Raw genomic sequence first — 15,292 nt, forward strand, 5'->3', positions numbered from 1 at the left:
CATTGTAAAAATATTATAAATTTGAAGCATTTTCAGAAGTACTGATTGTTACCTTTAAATTTACAGGTTGCTTTTATTTTGAAATAAGCTGAAAACATCTTCCGGGTGATGCTGCATTTATGGGGGAAACGAAATACCACTTTAAATTCATGGTTCTGACGCATCTATTTAAGGTTGATTCACGTTAATGAACCTTTACAATCAAAATAGAGAAGGAGAAGTCATTTTCTAAGAGTTATTTGCAAAAAGAAACATGGAGAATAATTATATATTTTTTGATCTTGTAAAATGATGGCAAAATGTCTAAAATTCTTGTTCTTCAATGTACAATGAACGCACCATTACAGGTTAAAAACAATGGCTGACAGCTAGGTTTTGCGTGTTAGTTTTTATATGCGGGACAGCTATAAATGTATGTGTGTAAATAGCTCCTATAATTGTTTGAACATCACTCTAATGGCTCTACTTTCATTAATGCTCGGTCAGAACAAAGTGTTGTTTTGCTAAGCTAATGTCCTTTGTGTCGGAACTATAACATATCAGCTAGGCTATCAATGCTAACGCTAACTAAAAGCTTTTTCATAATATTAGTCCTCACGACATGTTTCACATTCTAATTAAATAAACCAGTATTTACCGCTTGAAAACCATTGAAACATGTTGTGCACATCAGCCACCTTGTTTGCTGTAGCATCAACATATTAGCTTCATTACTAGCATTTCACAATAAAAGTCTTGTCTTTCAGGATGGCCTCGTTTGGCTGGAAGAGGAAGATTGGCGAGAAGGTGTCAAAGTCTGCGGTCCAGCAGTTTGAGATTGAGGACGAGCGAACTGAAGGTGATGGTGAGGCGGGTCAGGATGAAGAGGTGGACTGGCTGCACGCCATCAAGCGGAAGAGGGAGATCCTGCTGGAGGACTGTGCTGCAAAGAGCAAGAGGCTGAAAGAGGAGGGGACCCTGTTGGCTGAGGAGGGCAGGTGAGAGCACCCCGTCATTGAGGCACCTTACTGACTGATTTAAAAGCACCACACAGATAGAATATTGATGCAAATCAGATGGCGAAATATTGTAATCCAGTAAATGTGTTTTTTAAAAAGGTTATGCATGCACATTTCTGATTGATTGTGTGAAGATGTCCTATAATCAGTGATGTCAGTAACGCGTTAATTAGCGTTAATTAAGGTAGTTTTACTCAGTCTCTCCCTGTTCATAATTTCCCGGGTGATCCGTCCCGCTGGTTGAACCTCTTCAATATATTTAAACAATACATTTAAAATCCTTCTTAGAGTTTTCCAGACAACAGTGGACCACACAAATTACTCACGTTTTTTATTTTATTTTTGTACAGTTTTTTTGTACAATCGCCTCTTCATTTCAACCTTATCAGTGGAGACACATTGTTGATGTTACCATTATCTGACAATTAAGAGGCAGAGCGCTATTGTTAGCACCTGCTGAAAGTAACTAAAAAGTTACTTTTAATGTAACTTAGTTACTTTCCAAATCAAGTAGTCAGTAATCTAACGAAGTTACTTTTTCAAGGAGTAATCAGTAGTCTGATTAAAGTTACTTTTTCAAAGTAACTATGCCATCACTGCCTATAATACAACCATAACAGTCCTCTATAAAAGTAAAATGAATCAAGAAACCTTTTTTAATTGGGTACTTTTTGCTTACCGCCCCAAACAAAAAAGGCAAACAATTAAATAAGAAATCTAAATTTGGGAAGAACGGTCTTTATTAGAGGAGAAAGGTGTGCTGTTGCCATTTGTCCACGAGAGGGCAGTATTGTACACAGCTAACCTCCTGATCAAGCCTGGGGGAGATTTAAAAACCTTTCTGTGAAACTTGGTTCTATCATCTGATGGCATAATAATATTTGTGTTGCAACAATAATGGAGTGGGAAATGCCGTTATTTTGCTTTTCCAGGGAAACTGATGGGATTTAAACAAAAATATGTATATTTAATTTTTAACTTATGGTAATAGTTATTCACTTGGTATCTTTGCATTACTTTGCAGGGCCAAGTTCAGAGGCCTCTTGATCTTTATTGTGCCTCTAACATATTATACCCATTGGCCTTTTTCAGTCAAGAGAGCAGTTGCTTTGTATAAACCCTGTTAGAGGATGTGATATTGTGGCCTTTAGTTGCTGCCTGTAATCATGTTTGCCCAGAGAAAGTGGATTTTGCTTGGAAATGATGCCACATTGGTGCTGCCTAATGGCTGCTTAGAGATTTGAGGTTGTGCCTGTTCGGGGATGTTGGTGACGGTGCATTTTCATCTCCAGCAACATTGACCTCTGACGGGAGTTTTTTATTACAGAGGATTGAATGTTTCTGATGTAAACAGGGAGCTCCTTGGGCCTTGCTTCTGATCTGAGTCTCTGGGAATCTTTCTTTAGATATTTTAATGTACTTTTACTACCAGTGAATAGTTAATATTTCACTAAATTTGATGTGGGCGTCTTATACCCGCCGTTGCTCTTTATTTGTTGAGTGCACCATAATTTACTCCCAGAGTGTCAGCTGCTGTACCCTGCTGTGAAAAAGAAACACATTTACAGCCTAATATCCTGCTATTAATACTTTACAACAGTTTTTTTTTTTTTTTTTTTTTTTTTTATCATCATTGGACTTTCTCAGGCTCATTATTACTCAAATGCTTTACACAGCTTGCCAAAATCTTTAGCTTACATCTTTCATCTTGTGATATTTTTATTCCGTATTTCTGACATCATCCTCAGGTTTTCTGAGTTATATTTGCCCTTCTGTTTACTTGTTTTCTGACTTCATCATAATCAGTAAAAATACAATACTTTCATTGTGGCACAGAATTATAAAGATGGTTTTAAAAAGTTCTATAACACCATTGCTTTTACTTAGCAAAAAGCAGCTTGTCAGCAAGGTTATTGTCTGGGGCAATGAAGGCCACCACTCATCAAAAAATGGTTGGTCAAATAAACATTTTTTTGCATTTGATGGGTGTTATAAGGATGTGGTGTGATTGGTTAATCTACACAGCAACACAAATACGGAGCGGTCACCTTGTCTGGAACAACTGTTTCATACATTTTGAAGCAATTATTTATTTCTATAAAAACATGTAATGAATTCTAATTTATTGATCAACTTTTTTTTTTTTTTTTTTACTCCTTGGCAACTCATAGCTTGCCAATTACAGGTTTAAAAACGCCTTATCTAAAATGGCGTGATGTTGCTCCCCTCATTCAATTAAAGGGGAAGTTGTGTCCAAATGTTTGACTGGTTTTGCTTCTACAAAAAGCCAAATTTGGCAACATTGAGGTTTTGAAAGAGACTTTTTTAACTCCTCCATAACTTTCACACTAGTAACCCTTGTACGACTCATCATGTGAGGGGAGCGCGTCTCTTTATTTCTTTTTTTTTTTTTTTGGATTGTTGTGCGTTGATTTGTCACAACTTCCTATTTCTCTGCGGTTTTCTGTATCTCCTGACTTTTAAATTTTTTTTTGTTGTTTTCAAACTTTTGTTTACATCTCAAACAAAATGAGAATTAGTGCCTTCTTAGCAGCCTCCTTTCTGTAATCTACTGTTGACTGATAAACAAAGATATAAGATTCATTATGAAAGGTGGTTTTTTTTTTTGTTCCTTGCCTCATGTGCTACATTGCTTAATTTCCTCCTTTCCTTTATGGAGCGAAGGTTTCTGCACTCCCTCAGTTTCTAGTTCCTCAGTCAGCTCTCTTCCCTATAAACCCACTCGAATGATTTATGAATGTATTGGTTCACCTGATCAATGTTAATTGCCTCATTGTGTGGTCTTAATTGCTTTCGGATTCCTCGGGTTATCCGTCTCTCTTTAAGCGGCCAAAGCTGCTGACATGACAACAAGAAGGTCAAACTAATGACTCCACCTCAGTCTTTGTTCCCCCGTTTGGGGAAACTTGTTTCGAGTCAATATTGACCCCGAAGTGACGCTTTTCGCAGATTGAACATGTCGATTCGGTGCGGTCAAAAAGTAAACCTGTGCTGTGAAAACGAATGGATGCAAAACAGCTGAAACCAGTGGTGACAGCTGCTTGGATTTGGACTTGTCGACGTGTCTTATAACCAAATTTATGAAAATCCTGTGTATGTTTTAGTGGGGGTTTTTTCTCAAGCGGTCGTCAACCCTGTTACCTCACAGACTCTGATTTGCAGCCTGTTTTAAACTGCAGAAACCTGTCTGTTTGTTTAAGCCTTTGCAGCCTTTGTTCCCTCTGCCGTTCTGTCGGGCCGATGGACAGGGGTTGCACAACGCAGATTGTTCTGGGAAACTTTTGACATTAAAAAAAAAATAAATAAATAAAAAAATATCTACTTATGGTTCATTTAAGCAATGAGCTCTTGGAAATCCTTACTTAACTGAAGCCAAGACATAAATGGGACTCAGAAAATAATAATAATAATAATAAAAAAAAAAAAGATCTGCTGTGGGGAGAGGATCAAATTAAACTGAAGCATGACTCAGATGTATTTCACAAATGTCTGTTTGCAGAAATGATCAGGGCAAATCTTCTCATTCTATCCACAAAGCAAACTGTGTTTTAGTTACATAACGTACATAAAATCTTTGAGCTGAGACAGTAAAACAAAGCCGTGCTGATTCTGTTTAAAGCGTCTTATTAGTGTAGGACAGTCATGGCTGTAAGGAATCATAGAGATGAGTGTGTGTGTTGTTTTTTTTTTAGGTACTGGGAGGCCATAAAGAAGTGGGATGAGGCTATTCAGCTGACTCCAGACAACTCTCCGCTGTACGAAATGAAGTCTCAGGTATATATTTACCAACTTATTGGTTTCTCAGTGATGTCCCTGCTGCTGCATTCATCAGGGTTTTGTCACATCCCATTGATAAGCTTTTATGTATTCATACTAGTGTATATGTCAGAGCTAGACAATGAAGAGTATAATTGGGAAGTGAAACCACAGTTATTTTATTTTATTTTTTCCTATTTTTTTCAATTTTTTTTTTTTTTCAATTGAAAGCCTGAGAAATGTGGTTTGCATTTGTATCCAGCTGCCCTGAGTCAATGCTGCTTTGAACCAGCTTTACCTGTGGTTAAAGCTGCAGGTCTCTGCACATCAAACTCTTGAATATGCTTCAATCTAAGCCGTTCCTCTGCATGTTTAGTTTTAGGGCTTCCTGTTGGAAGGAGAACCGTCAACCCCATGTAAAGTCTTGTACACTTTCTAGTCGGTTTTCTTCCAGGAAGAATGTTTTTAGGTGCACATGTTTTCTTATTAACTGTGACCAGCTTCTTTATTTCTGCTGAGGAAAAGCGTCCGCACAGCATAATGCTGCCACCACTATCTTGGAATGTGGAATAGTGTTTTGAAAATAGACCAGAATTACAAAGTGTTTTTTTTGTTTTTGTTTTTGGCTTTATTTTGTCATAGAAAACGTCTTTAGAAAAACAGTGTTAGCAATTCATTTTTCAATGCAGTTTGTTCATAAAAATTTCCACAACAGAATGACAATAATAGCGCAGGAATACATTTTGGTTTGTTCTCTCTATTTTATCATTAGGTCACAAACTGGGTGGTGTTTTTTCTTCCTTACCAGGAAAATATGGTTCTTTTTTTCTTTTCTCCTAAAACCTAGAAATAAAAATGAAATATTGGTTCTTTAGCCTCTAAGCAAATACCATTTTAAAATATGTATTTCTATACCCCGTTTTTGAAGGGTAGTGTTGCTTTTGTGTCTCTAAAAGGTTGCTATCTCTCTTTCTTTTTTTTCTTTTTTTGTTTTACAAGTAGCGATGTGAAAACGGTGGCATTCAACCTAATATGATAGCCATAAATAAAATGCGGTCTGACAAACTGCCTTCCATGCATGGCCATCCATCTTAGCCAGTGGTCAGTTTCTTCCACTTCACAATGATCACTACATCTTGGTCTTTCACGTAAAATCCAAAGATGAAATGTTGAATATTTTTGTCGTAATTCAACATGTGAAGAGTCAAGTGGTATGAGCCACATTTTCTCTCATCATTTGTGAACTATCGCTTTTAATCGTCAACAAGCCAGTAGTGAAAACGCTTTTAGAAAGCTGGCCCTTTTCTGTCATCAGCTGGAGATTGAACCCGATTCTGACGCCGCTCTCCCAGACTAATCTATACTGAAGCTGTAATGAACTCAGTTTCTGTGTTTTTGCTTCTTCTTCTTCTACTCTGTCCGTTTTCTGTCTGTTTGTGTTTGTACTTTAGCGTCTATGATTTATGTCTGGCTTTAATCTCTTGTTCATGTTCAGGAAGAAAGAAAATCATTTCTGAACTCAGCCGAACAGTCTTGAAGTTGGAGGATGCAGTCGGGCAAAATGGACCTCTTCCCGTTATTTATCCATTTACTATAACTAATACAATACAGGCTAACACAATAAACCCTCTCCTTGTAACCGTAGTCATTCTCATCACGTTGAGTATTCCATGCCTAATATAATATTATCCATTACAGGAAATTTGAGAAGGAAATCATTAGTGGACCAGGCCTGGAGAAACTCTACCCTAAACAGTTTTTATGTTGAGTTGTTTTTTGTTTTTTTTTTCTTCTCATGCCATGAGGAGTTTACACACACACTGACCTCAGGTTACTTTGACTGTTTCAGCACTTCTGCGTGTATTGTGAGCAGCGCCGGTTAGTTATTCTACTTAATGCTTCTACATCCATAAAACGACAATAAGCCGACATACCTCAGATCCGCACCGTTGCTCAGATGACGTGTTCGACGATGCTGACCCTCTTCTTCTTCCTTTCAATGCTTCGTGTCCGTTTAATTAAATTATTATTGTTCCCAACACATCCGGCTTCCTGCACGTCTAAAGCTGGCATCATCTGTGCAGCTTTCACCTCCTCGTCTTATGTGTTTCCATCATGCAGTGGAACCTGCTGCTACTTAGTAGCATGAAGTAATTTGGCATTGGAGATAATATAGTTTTGGTGAAATGTAACCAGCCTCGTTTGTAGGGCAGCTTGTAGTCACCGAGTTGACTTCTTGGTTGAGCTAGCTTGCTCCTTTTAAAGAAAATGTTCTAGTGGTGCAGTATGATTGAGATGCTGTAGTGGGATGTTAAGAAGACTGCATGAACTCGGTAAACTGAAGTGGTGTTGCAAAGAAGCGGGGCGACGCAATCCCTCCGAGGTGATAGACACCAATGAAGCCTCACAAAATTTCAGCTCATTGCTGCTAACGTTTATTTTACAAGCTGCTAAATTATAGGTTGCAGTTAGTTTTTCAAACACAGCTTTCGCAGTTTGGTTTCATCGTTGTCTCCTAAATGACGGCTGTGTAAAGACCGTGTCATGGCCCTGTACACTCGAGAGTGAATTGCTTCAGAACCTACGGAGTATCAGATGGATCCGTGCTGCCAGGATATGTAAAACCTCTGGTTTGGAAGAGGGTGCTTTTTGTTTTTTTTCCCCCTCAATCAAGAACTGTATGGTTAATATATCACAGACAGAAATTTAGCTGGTAAACTCACACCAGAGTAGCGTTTAAGAGATTGAGGAGGGGAACGAGTTCACCTCAGCAATGATACGTGTGAGCTCGGGTCAGGGGAGAAATTCCTGGAAGAAATTTAAAGTCCATGACGGTGCTGCTGCTTTGCACACTGCTCCTCCTGTTCATGTGGTTAATTGTAAACCTTATAGGCTCTAGATACAGAGCCAATTGCTTTATATTAAAATGACAAAGCATTTTTGCAAAGGAATTTGGCGAATGTTTTACCTTTTATTGAAACTATATAATGAGACTCAATATATCCCTTCCTATTGTGGCAGGTGGAGAAAATTCACCTGAGTTTGATACCTAAAAGTTTCAATCACATATTGATTTATGTTATATTTTATCGCAGATTTGTAAAATGGAGCATGCTTTTAAAATACTTGTGAATAAACCTCTCAGGAAAGAAAAAATAAACAGAAATTATTTTATTAGATGTTAACATCCAAGCTCTTATACAGGTGCTTAGAATAGATAAATGTGTGGACGTGCCATAACTTTGTCCAGCTGTACAGAAAGAAAATTGAAGTTATTATCTTCGGACCTAAAGAGGAGTGATCTAAAGTCAATGCTTCTGTTAATACAGCTGGAAACCAGCGATCAGGCCTGAAATCTGGGTGTAGTGGTGGACACTGACCTGAACCTTCAGAGTCACATAAAGACAGTCACAAAGTTGGCCTTCTGTCACCTGAAGAACTTTTTCAGGATTAGAGGACTAATGTCGCATTAGTCGCATTGATTACTGCAACAGTGTCTTCACAGGTCTGCCTAAAAAATCAATCAGACAGCTGCAGCTGATCCAGAACGCTGCTGCTGTTGTTCTGACTAAAACCAGGAGGTTAGAGCACATCACACCAGTACTAAAGTCTCTACACTGGTTCCCTGAAGCTCAAAGAATAGACTTTAAAATACTGTTGCTAATTTATAAATCACTGAACGGGCTTAGCCCCACAACACATTAAAGATCTGCTGTTGTTGTATCAACCTTCCAGAACCCTCAGGTCTTCTGGTTCTGGTTCTGGTTCTGCTCTGCATCCAAAGAACCAGAACCAAACAAGGAGACGCATTTTTCAGCTTCTATGTACCACAAATCTGGAACAAAGTTCCAGAAATCTACAAAACAGCTGAAGCACTTCGTGCCTTTAAATCAATACTAACAACCCATCTGTTCATGATTGCTTTTGGACCGTGGTAAATGAAACACTGACCAACATTTTCATGTGTAATGACGGCACTCGGAAAAATGTAATGTTTCGATTGTTGATTTTTATGTTTTTATGACGTAAAGCACTTTGAATTGCCATCATGTTGAAATGTGCTATACAAATAAACTTGATTGATTGACTAACATCGAACATTCCCAGAAATACAGTGAAAAGAAAGCAATTTTCTACGACAGACATCTCTGCGCATCTCAGAGGAAGCAGTACTTTTCAGCAACGAGGCTGATTTTTATTACTTTTCTTTTACTAAAGAGTTACTTTGTTTTCTCCAATAGAGCTTTCAACTTCTGTCTGTAATAAAACATGCTATATTTGGAAATATTGGCAGCCTGTGGAAAACCTCACCACCAGCCTCAGTAAAAGCTTGCCATGCTAAAATAAGATCTGAAAAACAATTTCAAATGCCATCACATGCCTAATTATTTTAGCTCGTCTTGTGATTTTTACGCTATTTATAATATAAACAATTAATGATCCTTTCAGAGGTAAAGACGTAAAAATGTTTCGGTATTTAATTGACACCTCTAAGTAAAATTTCCTGCAACCAGACGCCATCAGAGTTCACGTTTGCTATTTAATTTCTGTTTTTTGTGTGTGAATAGTCTAGTAATTAATTAAATTATCCCAAAAAAAAAGTCCACTAAGAAGAAAATGAATATTATTGATTTACTATTACAGTTCCTGTTCATCAGTGAGTTGGGTTCCTATCTGTTCCTTGCTTGTTTTTGGTGTCTTGTCCTATGTGTGGATCAGTATGTTCTCAATGACGTTGCATACGCAGAAATATAGATGCAGTCTTTTTTTCTTTTTTTTTTTTTTCCATGTGTGTTTCCTCTGCAGGTTCTGACCATCTTACATGAAGTGTTTCCTGCTGTGAAGGCAGCAGAGATGGCCGTGAAGTTCAGGCCGCTGTGGTGGGAGGGCTGGCAGACTCTGGGCCGGGCACAGATCAACCTGGGAGAGGTGGACCTGGTGAGTAATGATGGTTTCTTCAGGGGGTGAAAGGTTTGGTTTAAGATAGTAACAACTGGTCAGTTAAATTAAGCACCTCTTTTAATCGCTTCTTCCAAGTGAATATCTAGAAATGCTGTTAAACGGATTTACAGTAGGAGTCATGTTTTAAATTGAGAAACATTAGCTAACAAACTTTTATTTGTTCAAACTTGATCTATTCTTTTATTAATTAGCTTCCAGGCTTCCAAGAAACAATGTTTTGTGATAAGGATCTTGGAAATTTCAAAGGAATACGACTTCATTCAGGCATGCAAGTTGTTTTATAAGTCACAGCCTTGGGATAAATTTCTTAGCCGCAGTAAACAATACCATTTACATTTCCTAGCTTTAGGCATTTTCCCTGTTGTAACGCACCAGTATGGAGCTGAATTATACCCAACCAGCTCATGATCTGAGTTGAAATGTTCATTTGGTCCGCAATTAACCTTTTATTTTGTTATCTTGAACTCATTAACGTCGGGTTTCTGAAAAGCTGCAGGTTTCCTCTGTTGTTTGAGGCACTTTGGAAAAGCCTGGAACTTATTTTCCAGGTTCCACAGAGCATAAAGAAGGAAAATATGTAGTTCAAGACTTTATTCCCGGCGGTGCCCATCCATTATTTTTGTCCATCTATCCATTAAACCATCCAACTCAATATTTGCTGATTCCATATTTGTGGATGCTTTTGCCAATATCTGAAACGTGTGCTTATATTTTTGAGATCAAAACCGGTGTTGGAAGGTACGCTGTAACACATTAAATAACTCTATTTCCCCGTTTGTTTATTTTTTTGTACGCTTCCATCCTCTGATCTGATGCTCTTCATATGAAGCGCATCCAGGTGCCTGCGGCCGAGACGATTGACTAAATTGCCTCGGATCACGCCGGGACTTGTGCATTGTGAAACCTGTGGATCACAGTGACTTTATTGCCACACTCCCAGCAGCCTTGATTTAAGACAAAAAAACCCCTACAGGTTATTTTCGCTCATGCATGCCTTAGAGCGGAAGACCCGTCCGACAGCCCCGAAAACAACAATGGGAAGTGTCAAACGTTACTTAAGCTCAAACAAAACTAAATATAGACACACCTCCTCACAAGATGAAGCCCTTTTGATATGACAGAACAAATGTCTATTTTTAGTACAACTTGTTCCGTCGTGTTTTAGAACATTGGGTGTACCAACATGTTCAGGCTGTGCCTGTTTGGCAATTCAGACGATCTTGATTTATTTATTTTTTTTCTTTTACTATAATTGACTGTTCTGTTCTTGCTTTTCTTTAATTTCCAGTAAACTCAATTCGGGGTAAAGAGACTATGCAAAAAAATTAAACAACATGTCAACAATATGTTGGTATTTATGGTCTCTGTCACAAATATATTTATCTTTGGATTTTTCTTTTGATGGGCATTGAGGATTAAATGTATCGACTTGTTTTTTTTTTGTTTTTTTAAAAAAGGTTTTTTTTTTATTGCAACTCAAGTCTATTATTGCTTGTAAAAAATAAAACAATCTAATCCTTTCCTCTGCAATACTCTGATGTGTTAACCTGCAAGACACCTTCCTCCCTAACAACAGACAGAGGCTAAAGGCTCAAAATAATAAAACACCACAGCTCTGTTGTACTCTACTGAGGTTTCCTGCTATCTTCCAAAAGTCTTACTCTTTTTCTCTCTTTCGCAGGCGAAATGCACAGCATTCATGTCTGGATAAAGCAAATACAGTTGTCTTTTAAATACTTTCTTACATGTACTTAATTTTTAAATATCTCATTATGATTGGAAACAGATGAGCTCGAGTCTTCTCAAGCGATTACATATTATGCCAGTCAATGGCTGGAAATATATTGGATTTTTGGGGTTCCGTATGTCATCTCAGAATGCTATTTAGCAAATTATCCTGAGATGAAACACTAAATGTATGCAAGATGACATCAGGGCTGCTAATCATCTTATTAGAGATTCCTATTTAAAACACAAAGCTTTAATTAAATAAGTTAACTGTGGTCAAGTAGAAGCAGCTCCTCACAGTCACTCCCACCCTCCACAAAGCAAAGCAAAGGTCCAAATAAAGTCCAACATCGGGGGGAACACACAGATTTACTCGTCTTCACAGCTTTTTATTTAACCAACTTAAAACTCCTGAGCACGGTTAAAAGAAACTCAAATAGATGTGACTGGACCTGAAGTGAACAGAGAAATAAAAGCTGCAGTATTTGCAGGAGTAAGTTCTTCAGGTGTATGAACTTGGATGTTATAACTCACACCGATGTGCAAAAATTATTTTTCACACTGCCTCACTAACTGTCATGAGACAAATTGGATTCAAAAATGCTGGCAGTGTTTTAGAAATCAAAGAGTAAAGGAAAGGTCCTAGGTTCTCCTTGAGGCTTCTGAAAAATCTGTAACATTTGATGCCAACAGCAGTTTAACATGTGAATGACGGATTTTCTTTACTGTACTTTGAAGAAAAGGAAAACCTATCTGAAAAGATAATCCTGTGAACAGTTTCATGTAAATATGTCAGATGGCGTTCCCAGCTCGGCTGGCCTGGGAACGCCTTGGGATTCCCCAGGAGGTGCTTGACAGGTCTCTGATATTTGTCAGAGTTGATTTGTAAGATCATCAGTCAACTTTATTGGCGTGTCGGATGAAATCGATTTCACCATTTCATGGGAATCAAATGGTCCTTCGTCAAGTCAGGCGCCTGGTTGTGATTTTTTTTGTCACGCTTGTGATTTTGTTGAGTGGGACCGCAGGTTCCAACGCAATCTTCTAGTCATGACTCAGCAAGGAGATATTGTTCTAGCTTCATAACAAACTAACAGCTGTCAAGGGTAAGAAGGTTAGGACCATAATCCCAGGCATGCTGCATGTTTCTCTTGTGTGAACACGCATCTCAAAGACTTCCAGCTTATTTCCTGAACGATTGCCCCTCGCATTTCACGTTTTGCAGTGCTTCCTCAAAACTTTCCTCCTATTGGCGCTCTCTCTGCAGGCTGTGAGGTCCTTCCAGATTGCCATCCACCTGTGTCCCTCTGAGCGCAGCCTGTGGCAGGAGGACCTGAAATGGGCTTGGACCTTACAGAAGCAGCAGCTGGCCACCAAGGAGAAGATCAGACAGGAGGAGGAGACCAGAAGGCAGATCCTCAATGCCCCCGAGCTGGAGCAGGACTACGACTTTGAGTCCGACGAAGTGCTGGCAGCCTGTGTGGCTGTCGCTGACAGGCAGACGCAGTACGAGGAGCTGAGGAGGACCACAGTGATGATAGACGCTGAGGGGAATGTACGAAACGTAGTGAGCGGGGAAGAGGGATCGCAGGAAACGGACACGCCAGCAAGCGAGCAGTTTGTTAAAGCAAGAGGACTCTGAACTGCTCTCATATTGAACTGATTATCCCGTGCACAGCGTAAACTTAATATTAGACACAAAGATCACAGGAGACCTAGTTGTTGCAACTCTTTGTATTTAACTATCCCACCTCTTTACCATCAATTATAGGTAAATGTGAACATTAAGTTTTTATGTCTGTTGTGACTCATGGGGCTGGAAACGAACGTGGAAAGATCAGCGTGGGGAGTCACGTTTCAGTCAGTGAGAGTCAGTTCAATGTTCATCTAGAGGCCACTGCTCCCATTTATGCAGAATGGATCCAGATGCTCAAGTATGCGGTGCCTTGATAAAGTTTTTATACCCCTTAAAGTGTTTCACAATTTGTCACATTACAACAACAGACCAACAACAGTATTTGATGTGACGGACCAGAACAAAGCATGAGCAGAAGGACATTTATATTTGTTTTTCAACGTTTCCACGATAAATAAAATGTGAAATGTGTGGCATGCTTTTGCATTCAGCTCACCTGGGTGCCAATCGTTTAGGCTGTATGTCGACCAGAGTTGAGCTTATGATCTCATTTTTTTTTCAGGGTTGGAGACCCCTGGTAGAGAAACAGATATCCGTTTGACAGATTACCCTGCCTTACTTGTGAATCTCTGCTGCTCCTCCAGAGTTACCAAAGGTCTCTTCTGCTTCTCTGATTATAGCTCTAATTTCCCAGCCTGTCAATTCATATAGGCAGCCCCATATCATGTTAGATAAACAGTAAAACGTTCAAACCTGGAGATTTTTTTTATAAACTAACACTTATACTTGTTCCTTGGTCATTGTGATGACCACTGGTGTTTTTCCTAGTACAGCTAGGCTGTATTTACTAGAGAAGGGTTAAAGGCAAATGGTTGCACAGAGGTTCACATTCTTACCTGTGCAAGTAATTGAAACCTTGTATTGTTTTCCTTCCATATCACATAAAATTTCAGAAAAATATATTGAAGTTGCCTGTTTTAATGTGACAAAATGTGTAAAGGTTCAGTGGGTATAATTACTTTTGCAAGGCACTGCATTAATAAAATACAGCCAGTTTGTTTTATTTTGAAATTGGTTATTGTTGTAGTGTGTTTCGTTACTTAGACGTGTTTTATCTGCTTTCACACACAGTAAAAGTTTTTTTTTTTTCTAATCTGAATGCGAACAGTAATCATTTTTTGTATGAAACTGCCAGCTTGTTGATGTGAACTTCTGAAATGGAAATGTTTGTCATTGTGAGCACATGCTAGGCTGTTCCTTTCTATTGCAAGTGTCACAAAGTGAACAAATTAAGTCTTAACATTAAACCAATCCTTTAATATTTTAACCTCTTGAGAGTTCTTGTAGTTTTTCTTTCACAGTTTTGTACAGTTTCTATAAAATTTAATTTACCCTTTCATTGCTTTTCCCTATCAATCATAATTTCAAAAAATAAAACTGATTTCTACCAAATAACAACAGATAAAAATATGTAACATAAATATGTGATTGAATACATAGTCACTCCCTTTAAAGTGAATGACCTAATTCAACATGATAAATTAAGATTGGAAAACGAATTCATATTTTTTGACAAATAATACAGAAACCCTCCTCCCCTCCAAAAGAAAAGGATGAATAACAACCTTCAAAGTTTTGCTCCACAGCTTGGCTTTAGGTCATGTCAGACACTGGAGCTCAGAAAGGAAAAAGTCAACAAACAGCTCAATATTTACTGACACGATCTTAATCATAACTCAGTTGGAAGACATTCTTACAGCATGTGTGTTTGTTGACTTAACATGGTTTAGTCAGACTAATCCAACATGCATCCAACAGGGCTGAGGTCAACTGAAAGAAGACGCCACATGACAGATAGCAGGTTCGCTTTCTTCTCCATGTTGTTTTTGCCGAGCACAGACGTTAGGGTCTGAGTCAGCCAGTCGAACGTTTAAAGGCGTAGATGAAGACGGAGAGATATCCCTGTTGATTAACAGTAATAAACTCCTCTCCTGCTCCTCTTTGCGGTGATTCCACTCTTGATAAATCCGTCCGTCTGATAATGAGCATAAATAATTCAAATCGTTTTCAGTGCTCTTCAGATAGGACTCATTTTACTTTCCTCTTGTCTTTTGGGGGAGTTTAGGAGTGGCTCAGCTTTTTCAGACTTTTTCACGCAAATGAGACAAGGGGCTTTCTGGATGGTTTACAC

General features: G+C 38.5%; 1 protein-coding gene across 2 annotated transcripts; it reads left to right on the forward strand.

Annotated features, from left to right (window-relative positions):
• The first annotated feature begins 103 nt into the window (after positions 1-103).
• On the forward strand, positions 104-14,428 carry ttc33 (tetratricopeptide repeat domain 33). 2 transcript variants are annotated; one of them, XM_044144825.1, is made up of 5 exons: positions 104-173; positions 747-977; positions 4,712-4,793; positions 9,582-9,713; positions 12,733-14,428. In XM_044144825.1, exons 2-5 carry the CDS (start codon positions 748-750, stop codon positions 13,105-13,107), a joined length of 819 nt encoding a protein of 272 aa, XP_044000760.1. In that variant the 5' UTR covers positions 104-173; position 747; the 3' UTR covers positions 13,108-14,428. The 2 variants fall into 2 exon arrangements, with proteins under 2 accessions (XP_044000760.1, XP_044000759.1); XM_044144824.1 differs by lacking the exon at positions 104-173 and adding an exon at positions 278-412.
• The last annotated feature ends 864 nt before the right edge of the window (positions 14,429-15,292 follow it).

The sequence above is a fragment of the Gambusia affinis genome, linkage group LG17, assembly GCF_019740435.1.
Source record: "Gambusia affinis linkage group LG17, SWU_Gaff_1.0, whole genome shotgun sequence".
Classification (NCBI taxonomy): Eukaryota; Metazoa; Chordata; class Actinopteri; order Cyprinodontiformes; family Poeciliidae; genus Gambusia; species Gambusia affinis.

Excerpts from the sequence above, each read along its gene's own strand:
- ttc33 (XM_044144824.1), top strand. Across the intron at positions 978-4,711 it reads CTGTTGGCTGAGGAGGGCAG|GTACTGGGAGGCCATAAAGA; the intron begins GTGAGAGCACCC and ends TTTTTTTTTTAG. Across the intron at positions 4,794-9,581 it reads TGTACGAAATGAAGTCTCAG|GTTCTGACCATCTTACATGA; the intron begins GTATATATTTAC and ends TTTCCTCTGCAG.